Source organism: Schistocerca gregaria, chromosome X (genome assembly GCF_023897955.1).
Source record: "Schistocerca gregaria isolate iqSchGreg1 chromosome X, iqSchGreg1.2, whole genome shotgun sequence".
NCBI lineage: Eukaryota > Metazoa > Arthropoda > Insecta > Orthoptera > Acrididae > Schistocerca > Schistocerca gregaria.
Window position 1 is genome coordinate 594,514,517 of NC_064931.1, and position 14,499 is coordinate 594,529,015.

Genomic DNA, 14,499 nt, shown 5'->3' on the forward strand with positions numbered 1-14,499 from the left:
GACCATCGTCTTGCCCCCAGGGATTGTAATTTGTGTTCACGAAACATCTCTGTAATACTTGCGTGTTGATCGAACCTACCAGTAACAAATCTAGCAGACCGCTTCTGAATTGTTTCGATGTTTTCCTTTAATCCAACCTGGTGGAGATCCCAAACACTCGAACAGTACTCAAGAATGGGTCGCACTAGCGTTCTACAGGCCGTCTCCTCTGTGGATGAGTCACACTTTCCTAAATTTCTCCCAATAAAACGAAGTCAAGCATTCGCCTTCCCCATTACTTAACTGACGTGATCATTCCATTTCATATCTCTTTGAAGTGTTACGTGAGTTAGTTAATCGAAGTTGCTGTGTCTAGTTATACCCTACTAACATTGTATTCGAACATTACAGTACTTTTTTCCTACTCGTCCTCATTAACTTAACATTTTTCTACATTTAGTGCTAGCTGCCATTCACACCACCAATTATAAACTTTCTCTAAGTCGTCTTGTATATTCCTGCAGCCACTCAACGACAACATCCACATGTATACCACAGCGTCATCCGCAAACAGCCACAGCTTGCTATTCAGAGTGTCTGTCAAATTATTTATGCATGTAGGGAATAAGAGAATTACTATCACATTTCCCCAGGGCACCCTGACGATATCCCTGTCTCTGATGAACACTCGGAGTCAAGGCCACATACTGAGTTCTATTACGTAAAGACTAATTCACTCACGTATGTGGGAACCTAAACCATATGTTCGGACCTTCGTTAACAATCAAGCACAAGGTAGTCGAAGTTTGTGCAGAGATTTTATCTTTGATCTTACCCGAAACAAAAATGTCCAGTAGCGTCAAATCAGGCGAATGTACAGGCCATTGGTGAGGTCTCGCGTGCTATTCAACATCAGGAAAGAACGGGATGAGCACTTACCCAGCCACAAGTGAGTAGAGAGCATGGCAATCCACGATTGAAGTGACTCATGATACGCATGGAAGCTGTTTATGAACAAATTTTGAACAACACTACACTGAAATTTCACAGAAACACTCTCAATTTCTCTGGACCTAACGTGTAAATTATGGGCACGTGTTACCGGAACATCTATTTCACTCACCCCACTCGTTGTATGTTGCGTTTTACCTGCTGTGAAAGACTTCAGTTTGGAACTGCGTGATCTCTACGGACGCAGGTTCGAATCCTGCATCGGGCATGGATGTGTGTGATGTCCTTAGGTTAATTAGGTTTAAGTAGTTCTAAGTTCTGAGGGACTCATGATCTGAGATGTTAAGTCCCTTAGTGCTCAGAGCCATTTGAACCATTTTCTTTTTTCCTCTTTTTTTTTTTTTTTTTTTTTTTTTTTTTTTTTTTTTTTTTTTTTTTTTGCAAGCTATCCAATACTTTATACATCTATCTGAATTACACAGGCAGAACAGAAAGCTAAATCTTCTTTGTGCCCCTTTTATACCACTATTTTGGCAGTACATTACTCCTTTCCTCTTTATCTGAAGTAACAAATTTCCTCATTTGGGCGTGAAAAGGTGAATTTACATGTGAAACAGCAAGTAATTTGATGCTCAGAATAGATAAACTTCATATTCAGGTTTTTGTAATTATTGGGTCACTTTGAGAAGAAGAGATTGAGAAGAAGAAATTACTATAGTTCCATTTGGAAAAACCAAGCAATATTTCTGTAATTAATGTAGGTATGACACCAGACTATGTGGCTTTGATAAAAACAGAATTATGGCATCTTAAATGAGTTTGGAAGTATTTTAGGTGATGTATTAGCTGAATCACCCTGTAGATCACAAACAAACAACAGAGGACTCAAAATATAACCACCTGGTACTCTGTGTGATTGCTCCAAATTCTGGGTGATAACCGTTATTTGATCATCTTATGACAATACAAGTGGAAGATTGTTTATGTAGCAGGAACAACAGCAGACTTAAAATAGTCTTATTCCTTCAAATGATGTGTACTTGTTATTAAGTGATACATATTGCTTTCTGACACACAGTTAAAGATAAATGCCATGAACTGGCCTTGTTTTGAACTGGCCTTGTTTTTAACTGGCTTTGTATACTATGTTCTATAGTATTTTATCTTTTGCATGAGTGTGTCATGTTCATGTAAGTAAAGCCAGAAAACAGTCCCAATGGTAATAATTTATACTTCAATTGAATTATTATGTCATCTGTCAAGGTGAGTACAACCTTTCAGATGACAGTCTGTTTAGAAATCCTGAATGTTTTCTGTGCTAAATGTTTCTCTTTACCTTGGATTTATAAATTCTATTACAGGTGGTCACCTCAATTTTTTTATAGTAGCAGTAATGAGATGGTTGGTAATTCTTTATTATTGTTTCCTCTCCTATTTTGTGACATGGCTTAACAACAGCATATTTAAGTCTGTCTGGGAAAATATGAGCTTGAGAAAATTCATTAAATAACTACATTGCTAGCTCATCTAAACAGCATGTAATTATTGTACTACTGAGCTGAACCTCACTCTTCTCAAATGTATATATGCAGTTCCATCATTGCGTCACTAGCTCAGTTGATCAGCAACTCAAGATCTGTGCATGTGTTACCACTGTCACCACAAAAGCAATTCTCATTTTGTCCCATAGTTTTATTGGTATATCATTAAGGTAATAGAAAACACTTCAAGACATTACTGTTTATCCTTGGAATAACATTCTGCATGTGCTTGTTGAAGCTGATATATCTGCAACAAGACATCATCTAAGAGACTCAGAGTGTTTTTTCGTGGACTACTGCTTTTCTGATAACATCAACAGAATTACCTGCCTCATCCATCAGATTTGTCTTCTAAACAAGTACTTATATTGAGTAAACTTGAATAAGGACAGTTAACTGAAACAAATTAGATGCAATCTTAAGAACTAATGTAATATCAGTGAACATCTTTCAGGTGATCCATATTCATGAGAGTGGAATAGTAGAGAATCTAACATAGAAGTATTTTCTTGATGTTTTCTGTTTATCATGCATACCATTACAAAACATATTTGTGTATGATCAAGAGACAATAGACCCAGAGCTGGTTTAAGGCCAAAGCAACACAGTTGTCTTCTTGACCTGTCAAGCAGAGAGGGACACCAGAGTTCCACAAGACCAAAATTTTTATAGAGAATATTTCATAATTAGCAGCAAAAACTCGCATGGGTAAAATTATACAACCAGGGGAGGAGAAAGGGGGCGCCAAATGATATGTTGCTTCTATGAAAAAAATTATCCTGACCCAGTCCTGAGCAGAACATTAAAAATAGTTCTTCCTAAACAGAGAAAGAAACTAGTAAAGACAGCCAATCACTATATATAGGAAGTGTTGAGCAATAGGAAGGCATATAAATGGGAAGTGAAATTTCTTTCAACCTCTGCAACCTGTATCCTCCACCTTTTTCCTCTTCTTTCACATTTTACTGGTGAAAAACTGCCTGAGAAACACAGCATTCAGTACCACAACCTCTCTAGTCTCAATCTCCACTAGTTCTTGTCCTGCTCTTAGCACTGTCCCTGTTCCCATACCATGTCTTGCTCCCACTTACACCCTCACCTTACACTCTCACCCTTTTATATGCTCGAGCTTTGCTTCCTCTCTTTCCCATTCTTCAATTGTAGTCTTATACCAATGCATCATCTTCCACAAGTTTCTTATTGACCTCTCCTCTATACTTGAGCACATCATGTAACTATCCTCACCAGCACATGGGAAAACTCCGTATCCTCATCCCTGCTCTGCCTTCAGTTATTGCCCTTGACCTATGCCTTCAGGTTGTCTTCTCAACATCTGAGACAAATTATGAGCTCCACTGCTTACACTCCATCCAACTCAACTATTTTTAGCAAAGTGAGAGGACTGGATAATTTTTAGTGTAGTATAAAACCACATGTGGAAAGTTGGCAATGAACTCAGCCATTGATTATCCACTCACCATTTGCACTAATCTCTAATAATTGGAATATTCACTTAGGGAATGTTGCTGTTATAGGATGATTACATAGCATTGTTGACCTAAACATGACTGTAGAGCAAATATAGAAGGGAAAGTAGAGACTGAACGACAGGATTTCTGTACCTCTGAAATGCGGTGCTTGCATCAGTGTAATCAGCAATGAAATTAGGTAACAGAAAGCAACCAATTTTAATCATTTAAGAAATCTGTGCAAGCCTCCAAACCCTATTCAATTTTCTGAAGTCACTGATGTTTCTTCTTATTTCTTCCAATCACCACAAATAGAGCTTCTGTATCAGGTGTGAATAGTGCCAATGGGAGAATGGATTTTATGAAGGACTGCAGCTCAACTTATCATAGGGAGTGATTTATAGTACCTGAAATTAAATGAAAGGGATGAGTGGAAATGAAATCTATGAAATACATTCATTCAGAAGTGCTGTACCTTCAGTATAATGAATAAGTCATGAAAATTAAAATTTTGTAGCAGATCAAAACTGAAACTTGAATTATTTGAATATCACAACAGCTGCCATGATTGATTAGGCCATCTGCTTAACTTTTAAAGAGCCAACCAAATACACAGTTAATTAAATGACTCATAGACATTGTTTTTGTCAAAATGATTACAAGGTGTCTACGGAACAGAAGCAGCTGTCCAGAGGAAATAATTATAGGTTACATTTAAACACATATTTCCATACAATTTTTACAAATAAATAACCAGGTTTCGTGCATTCGGTGCTACTACTACCAAAGGAAAGGAGTTGATGCAGGATCTTTTCTTACACTATGATAAAGATATATATAAATTTGATTAAATTCAATGTTGATAAAATTACTGCTGTGATGTTTCAGCTCTTCTGAATTGATTTTACTGTTTTATTTCATTTCATTAACTTCATTATTATTGAAACCATTCATTTCATATGAAAAGATTTCATTCAAATAAACATAACATTTATACCCCACTTTTCCAGTCATAGTCTGTTTATCCTCTAGAAATACCTAATGAACATACATGTACAGAAGGAAACTACAATTCATTACCATTACTGTTGTCTTGTGTCATAACAATTTGTTTTAACTTATGTAAGAAGACAGTTATTGAGTTATAGTTAGCATTTTTATAAATATATATTATGTATTTTCTATCCATTTTTCAGACCCAGCATGCCATCCAGAAACTGAAGGCAATAAATTGACTTTCAATTTGTCATTAAGTGATGTTTACCAGTGTGGAGTGACTCGAGTGACAAATGAAATTACTGTAAGTTGGTATTTCATACCTTTGTTTGTGCATCACCACCTTCTATATGGCTAGCATTAACATATTAAGATAAACCATACAGAATAAATCTGAGGCATGTTCAGGAAAGTATATATAACTTATATGTTTCCATATAGTATGTGGAAATAAGCCTGGGGTTCAGTTTGTAAATATTCACATTCATCTCTCTCATGTTTCATTATTACATTTTAATGAAGTTAAATTTTATATGTCAAACACTGGAAAATCCAGGATAGAGTGTAACAATATTATGATTCTCATAAAAAAAATTTATATGTGTTATACATGTATACTGCCCCTTACAAATTGATGTGAAAATAGTGATCAGAGCCCACCAATTTGAAAACAAATTGTAACATTTTGTCTGTAAGTAAATAAGCAACACACATATGCAAAATGAAAAGACAAAAACAGTTATATAAAATTAAGATGTTAAGGAAACACAATGCTCTTAGAGCCAAACAGCATAAAAATATATCAGTTCAAAATCTAAATCAAAGCCTAGTAAAAAACTTTTATATGATGCATGAGCACGTCAAAGAGCAGCTTTAGACTTACAACTCCACCAATTAAACTAAGAAGGCAGTAGGCCAGTCTGATATGTATGTACAACAACTGTCCTTGGATAAAGTTTTGAAACACTTACAAGGTGGTTTTCTGAAAACATTCCCATGAATGGGTAATAGTACTGAAGTCAAAGGACCTCACAGAGTGTCGCTTTCCCTGTGTACTGTTCATCTGAAAGCAATGACTGACCAGATGTGATTTACAGAATAGTTAACATTATGTTAGGTGACATTAACAAACATAGAACAGAACAATAACAAACATAGTACATAAAATATGGGAATACCGCCCTAAAGAGAACCAACTGTTCCTACTTATGTGTCTAGTCCACATTCAATAGTCCACCTTGAATTAACCTGTTCCTTAGGTACTTTGTAAATGTCTACAACACTGCTTGCCTTTATGCATAAAACCATCTTTATGAAGGCATTTGGGCACTGAATTTTAGGAACATACACAGGCACTTGGTTTGATGTCTGAGCTTCTATCCCTTAACTCTAATATGGTTATACCAATTGACACCTACCAATATTATTTACGGTCAATATACCATTTGCAGGCGCTTCTCGTCATAAAAGTCAAACACTGAACCACACCATTCAAGCCATGTTTTTCAGTCTAGTCATTCATTTCAATGCACCTGGAAAGTATGATACTGTGATTTACAATGTTGCATCTCAATAGGATAATATATTTTAAATCCACCCTTCACATCACAAACATTTTCTTTGTATATCTTTGCTGCATTTAATATTTAGTTAGATCTGATTAGCTCTGTAGTTTCAGTTCTATCTGCAGAATAGTTAACGATGTGAGTAGCTTTAGCAAAATCTCTGAAAATCTATGAGCTCAATGTGAAGCTGAGGGTAGTAAATTAATTTATTTTTGCATGCTGTGAAGTGATGTCAATTCTAAACAGTTTCAGTCTGTTCAAGATTCTGTTGTCTCTTATCCTTTCTTTTTCATGTGGAGATCATGAAGTAATTATATGAAAATATGTTTGAATTTTATGTATATAAGCATTTAACACGTGTGTTCACATAATTATTCTGCATATACAGTGGTGTATCTTGTTCTCTCTTATGAAATAAAATTTGTTAAAAGCAAAATGTAACATTAAAAACATAAGTATATTCAATAGTTCTAACAAAATCTAAATATTCTGAAGTGCCTTCACAGTCACATACTTTTGTTTTATAAAGGGACAAAAAATATATTACCATCGAATTATAGTTGAAATGACATCTGAAGAGCCTAAAGAAGTGATTTTGGCAAAGTGTATTGTGAATTCGCAAGTGAACCACACCTTGGCTAGGAGAAGTGTGCTGCCTGTGGGCTTTCAAGAAGCAGAGTGAGTAACCACAGTAATAATTTCATGATTGTGATAACAACATTGAATCATGCAAGCTACATTAGCAGTTATAATATCTTTAAATTTGAAAACATTAAATGTAATGTTATATTCTTCATTTCATTATGGTTGATTATTTTCTGCAGATGTTTACTGTGTCACTAGCCAAGGATTTGTCTGTGATTAGTTAAACATTTTTTATGCAGTGCTTTTCAGATTCTTCTTCCTTTTTAGTTTTAGTTTTCAATTCTCTACAGCAATCAAAGACAAAAAATATATGCAAAATATTCAGTATAAGAATAAGGAAGAAACATAAACCACAAAGTAAATTGCCTAATTGTAGTAAATGAACTATTTGAGAAGCTTTCCCTCTTCAGTAATGCACTGTTAGTAGCTATAGGCAGTTTGAAAAAACGAAACTGTATTCAAAGCCTTAACTGTAATATTTTGTCTCATGATGAGGAAGACAGAAAAAGACCCATGTAGTTGGTAGCACCCCCCCCCCCCCCCCAAAAAAAAAACCACATACAATAAAAGTTATTTACTCTTTTTCTAATGGTTATCCTGAAGAAAATAGAAACCATACAACGATTCAGCTTTGTCTTGTTCCAATATGTGCTAAATATTTTTGTGATAAATCAATAACTTTCCAGTGGTTTAATGTGGTTTGGCTAAGTATGACATTCTAAGAGCTGCTTTATTTTTTATTACAGTGCCTTAGAAGTGAGCTATACTTTTGAGCAGAAAGTTGAAGCACCAACATTAGGAGTTGGTGTTCGTCAAGGAGGGCAGCTCGTAACTGGCGAGTTGAATGTGAATCCAGGGACGCCGTTGCAAATGGAAATATATCTCGATAAAGCCACTGCTCCAGTATATGGTCTTCTAGTCAGTTACATGATGGTAACAGATACAAAATCTCAGGATGAGACTATTATTTTCAATGGGTAAGAGCTACTGAACTAATTACTTTCAATTAAAATTAGTTCAAAATACCTGAAACCTTTATTATGTGAAAACATACTTTAAATTTGATACCGATATATACCAAACATCAGTACTGATAATAAACAGTGATTTACTGGGATAATGAGTGTTAGTAAGCTTGTGTGCAGCTATCTTGTTAGTAACTGTACTAGAGGATGCATTACACAAACAAAAGACAAGGAACAAGATTAGGCTTGAATTTAGGCCACGCTGCCTCAAAACATAACTCCAGTGTTTTAACTACTATACCAGTTTGCTTAATATGTAGACCAATGAAAACAAAACGAGTGTGTGTGTTCAGGATTTGGAGATAATCATACAAATTGCTGTGCAGGTCTTCAACCTGTACTGATTCCTTGCATACTTTAGTATGAAAGGTGTTTGTGTGTAATTCTGCATGTCCACTGTTCACTGAGAAAGAGATTCTTGGTAAATAGAAGGAGCTCATTCCACAGGAATTTAAATGTGAAATACAACGGATATTCTATTTGGGTCTCACACTTTGTTTGCCTTGATCAATTTCTATTGTATTTCAGTAACAGGGGTACTTGTTTCAATATTATACAGTATATCTCTCTGTGTGTGTAAGTTGAACATTGGTAGTATTATATGAAATAACTGCTTTCTTGAAAAGAAGTGAGTTCTGGGACACTTATAGGTTCCTAATACATGAATGCATAGTTAAATGTGGAATTTTATATTTGTGCTTTTTCTGTTTGTCATCTACATGAATGGTGAATAGATCTAATAGTATGGAATTTATCCATCTTTTCATTGACTTTACATTGCACCTAAACTTCTTAAGATCTGCTGGATCTCTCACCAAGATCAGACTTTGTAATTTGTATAGGTTCCACATGCATACCTTTTGGTGCATGTATAAGTTTCCTCCCAGCTTTCTCTGTTGATTTCCCTATACTTCCTTTTTTGCAACAATCTCTGAATAGTACTGTTATCTCATGTAATATGGGCTGTCATACTATGAAGCAAAGTTGATCATATTACATAATGAACTACAGGTACAGTCCACCAATACTCAAAGGAAACAATAGCATGACAAACACTTGAAGATTTTGGAGAAAGCTTAAAAATGTTTAATGAGATGGAATTTACAATGAGGCTAGTGGCAGTTCTAAATTCAATGAAGTTCTTAACATGTTTCAAGTATATTTAATTGCTAGTATTATATGAAATAACTGCTTTCTTGAAAAGAAGTGAGTTCTGGGACACTTCTACAAATGTTTCAGTAGTTAATTGGTAGTATTTCAATATTCTTACTATCAATATTGATCCTTAATCCATTTTAATAAGTAATTTCTGAGATAATTATGTTTCATCTGTAGTTATTGGATTTTTAAAAACAATGTAACTGTTTCCACATCACATTTCGTAATTCTTCCAAATTAAGTTAGTATTTCTCATTCATCTTTATCAAAATGAAAGAGATATACTTTATTAAAAGTGTCGAGAAGACACAAGCTGCATGTAACTTTTTCTTTATTTTTACATGTTTCACTTGACCAACACAGATGTCTTCAGATGTTACATAGCCAAGGGCCACATTTAAAAGAAACATTGGGATGCATACAGTGCTGCTATCATAGATGTATGTATGTATGTATGTATGACAGTGGCATATATACAGCCTGATATTTGTAACACATGGCCCTCAGCTACATCATTTCTGAAGATGCTTATGTTGGTCAAGTGAAATACTTAAAAATAAAGAAAATGTTATGAGTGACTTGCAGCCACTCAACAATTTTAATTTCTAATGGTTGCTGTTTCCTACCTTAGTTAGATAGATACTCTATATAGCTTCATGCTGTGTACATTCTACACAGAAGACTTATTTCTCAGTAAAATCTGAGATAGTGAATAAACAAAACTCCTGCTATTTTCTTTCTCTGAGAGGTTCTGATCTCAGAGTACCCTGAGAGAGCCACTACAGAGTTTGCAAGGAGAAAATGGGAGGATCTCTGGACAAAATGAATCTTTGATTTGGTCCTCGAGAGATGTTCAGATGTTGTAATTTGCTGCGTATTGATCATGAACAACAAGAATCTTGATTAGACTCCCTATCTGTGATACATTTTAATTTGTCACACACAATCAGTGACAAACTTGACCTAAGTATCACTTTTGTCTGGATAGGAAGAGTGTCAATGGGCATGTAATATCATCACATTCTTAATGTGTACCATGAATCTTTCTTTCTTTCTTTCTTTCTTTCTTTGTCTGAGCCTTGTCCTGCAGTTATGCAGAGTTGGCCATGGTTAATTGGATGTGGCATGTTAAGGTTAAGGGGTGGCCGGATGCCCTTCCTGCCACCCCCATACCCCCCGGGAAGGGATTAGTGTACCCCAGCTGTCTGTGTCTAATGTAAGCCATGGAATAGTGCGAATGTGTTGCAAATGTCTGCGAGCCGTGTAACTGAGGCGGAACATGGGGACAAGCCTAGTATTCACTTACGGGGATGTGGAAAACCACCTAAAAACCATATCCAGGCTGGCTGGCACACCACCCCCTCATCGTTAATCCACCGGGCGGATTTGATATGGGGCTGGCGCGCCTACCCGAGTCCAGAAAGCAGCACGTTAGCGCTCTTGGCTACTCTGGCGGGTTTAATGCGTACCATGAATGTTTTGTGTATAATGTCACATAACCACAATATTCCAAGTTATTTATTTGCATGAAACACACGTAAATCAAGTGCTTTAAAAATCCTTATAAACAGAACTGTTCTGAAGATCAAGTTGATCTGTGACTGTCTGCTGATGATGCTGTGTGTATGGGAAAGTGTCATCATGAGTGGCTGTAGGATGATACAGGATGATTGAGGCAGAATTTCTGTTTGGTATGATTAATGGCAGCTTGTGCTAACTGTAAAAAAAAATATAAGTTAATGAAGTTAACACAGATGAGCAGGGAAAACAATCATATGATGTTGGAACACAGTATCAGTGACATGCTGTTTGACACAATCATGTTGATTAAACACAACATATAATGTTGCAAAGCAATAGGAAATGGATCAGTATATAAGTTCAGTAGTACGAAAGACAAGTGATGGACTTTGGTTTATTCAGAGAATTTTAAGAAAGTGCAGCACATCTATAAAGGCCACTGCATATTGAACACTAGTGTGACCCATTCTAGAGTACTGCTTGAGTGTTTGGTGTCCCCACTGAGTCAGATTTAAGGAAGACATCAACGCAGTTCAGAGGTACACTGCTAGATTTGTTACCAGTAGGTTTGATCAACATGTAAGTGTTACATAGATGCTTTGTGAACTCAAATGGGGATCCGTGGTTAAAAGACAACATTCTCTTTGCAAAACACTATGAGAAAATTTAGAGAATGAGCATTTGCAACTGACTGCAGATCAGTTCTGCTGCTGCCATAGTTCATTTTGCACAAGGACCACAAAGGTAAAATAAGAGAAATTAGAGTTCATATGGCGGCATATAGAAAGACATATTTCCCTTGTTCTGTTTGCAAGTGTATCAGGAAAGGAAATGACTAGCAGTGGTACAATGTACCTGATTCCATGCACCTTGTGGTGGAATACAGAGAGACATAGATACAGGCAACTTACTTATGTCATTATGTAACAAATTTCAGCATAATCGAAACAAAATTTCATTGAAATCAACAGCTTCTCTATGCCAGGATGAGAAAATTATATCTTATGCTCACAGAAAGAGGCAAATTCGCAACTCATCAGACGGCAACATGCAACATGCATCCAGAGAGCTACTGTCCAGTTTCGGTGATGTTAGGCCTTTTAAAGACAGTCAGCTTTTTATGCCTTTTGCTGGGTACCAGATTCTGAATGTCCATTGTACCCAGTTACCTTTGCAATGTTCATCCAGAAAGAGAATGCAATCGACCTACTTTCACTGCCAGCAGCAGTTTTAATCAGGTGTGAAACTAGTTGTCAACACAAGATGTGACACTCATCTTACTCCCCATTGGTTAGGGGCTTTTTAATGACCGCAGTTCTTACATCATGTTATGTAGCTGCCAGAGATAGAACATTCCTTGCAGACATATTGGACATTTTTTATTGATTCATCAGCATATCAAGCAGCTTCATTTATAATGTGTCTGCCCCCAGTTACTGAGTGGTCAGCGTGACAGAATGTCAATGCTAAGGGCCTGGGTTCAATTCCCAGCTGGGTCAGAGATTTTCTTCTCTCAAGGACTGAATGTTGTGTTGTCCTAATCATCACCATTTTATCCCCATCAGTGCGCAAGTCGCCGAAGTGACGTCCAATCAAAAGAGTTGCACCCGGTGAACTGTCTACCCGAAGGGAGGCCCTAGTCACATGACATGTTCATTTATTTACAATATGATCATGGGTACATCCTAAAAAAAATTGTTCTTTTCTATCATTATGTCATGTCTCCACAATGACTCACCTTACAGCACTGATTCCGTATGATGAAAAGGCACATTCAAACCACTTTACTGCAATCAGTGATGGAGGACCCCACAACCTCCTGATACTAATTGTACACCATCTACAGTGCTCCAAAGTGACCGGGGTGCATTTTTAATGTGGTGACTAATGCTTTGTCTGGTGAGCTTACATTGATTATTAAGTATCTGTGAAAACATACAGTGCTAATAGATTCATAGATATTTGCCGTTGACTGTGATGTAACTTCAGCTGCAGATAGTATGAGTGGTGCAACTGTCAAATATACTGTCAGAAATTTGTTACCATATAAATAAAAAGTAAAATACCCAGGACCAACCAGATCCCACAAATTCACTAAAATACAAAGAAAGATAACAGAGCCATAGACAGCTGTTTCATACACGAGTATGAAAGTACCCACTGATGTGATATGAAAGTCAAGAACAACTAAATCTTGACAATGACTCTGTAATGGAAATAGCGCTATCACAATAAAGAAATTCAGTTTAAGCAGCAGACTTGGATTCTTATATATATAATACCTATAAGATTTTTACTTGCCATAAGACTCCATTATTCTGAAAAGTCTTATACACAATGTAATAAGCATGTCATATGGGTGCCTTAAATTAGAAAATTCTAAGTTTATCCCTTGTATTTTTCATTTTTGTAGGAAGATCATTGAGACTGGACACAACATTCAATTTTTGGATAGCAATCACAGAATTAAAAATTACAACTGTTGAGTCTCAATGGACACTTTGGTAGATAAAGAATGTGAATGCACTGTAATCACCTGAGAGTTCACAATTCCAGTTTGTACCATTTTGTCATAAATCAATGCATCCACTAAGTGAATCCTCTTGATAGCTTTAGGGTCAACAAATCTGCCAATAATCCACAGAGCAGTAATCCCAAAACCCAGTCCAGGTGATATCCAGTAAACAACCAAGTTGTCAAAGTATGTTTTAAATGAGGTAGAGACCCTAGCACAATATGGATCAATGTGTTTTGCAGCCAGATGGTGGCTGAATTTTATCTCTGTTTTGACATCATGAGTCAGGCCTATGTGCCAGGTGCCTTGTACTGGCTGCTGGTGGAGTCATTGATTATTGATATAGAAAACCATCCACCTCACTTTTAGATGAGATGTAAGAATAAAATGTTAAAGAAAGTCATCCATCTGCCCTCAGTCTGAAGAGTTTATGTTTGATTATATTCATTATTTGAACACCTTGTAATAATGATGCACCTCCCTTAGTTCATTGTTAGCAGTTGTGTGTAATGTGTAATCTACGTATAATAATTAGCTCTCACATACTTCATATATATCCTGTGATGCCTTTGTGAAGTAGTTGCAACATGTCTTTCAAAGTCTCATAAACTTTTGATCATATTTAAAATCGTTCAAAGGTTAGTAAGATTTTATCAGTTTACTACTTATGTTCTTGATGCTCAAACAAATAAAACAAATACAAAATTGCAAACTGTGTTTCTCAGTATTTATTTGTGCAAAAAGATCAAATTATGCTCTCATATTTAACATCTGTATCAATCAAAGATGGTAGATGTAAATCATGAAAATTATTAGAAGGCACTTTGGTATCTCAACTTTGTACAGTTTTGTTATGTATTACACTGAATGTATAATCTAAATGGCATTTTTCTAACACAGAAATCTATTAAAGGTAAGCACAGTCACTTATAAATAGAACAGTTAGGTAAAATAAGAAGTGGGAGAAACTACAGACTTAAATTAAAAACAACTATGTGCTCAGTAATACTAAATACTATTCTAAGCTGTAATACACACATCAAAAAAAGTTTTTTATCACCTCAGTTCTGAGAGTTCTGGAACCTGTACAGAAAACTGGAATAGAGATCAACAAAAACATCATTTCCGCCCTTT

At 35.9% G+C, this 14,499-nt stretch overlaps 1 protein-coding gene across 1 annotated transcript in view; it reads left to right on the forward strand.

Annotated features, from left to right (window-relative positions):
* The window catches only part of LOC126298477 (uncharacterized), a 130,415-nt gene that overhangs the window by 86,293 nt on the left and 29,623 nt on the right, over positions 1-14,499 (forward strand). The window contains exons 3-5 of the mRNA XM_049989813.1: positions 5,137-5,240; positions 7,031-7,179; positions 7,893-8,123. Of these exons, the coding sequence (XP_049845770.1) occupies positions 5,137-5,240; positions 7,031-7,179; positions 7,893-8,123 (484 nt within the window). The remainder of the gene's footprint in view (positions 1-5,136; positions 5,241-7,030; positions 7,180-7,892; positions 8,124-14,499) is intronic.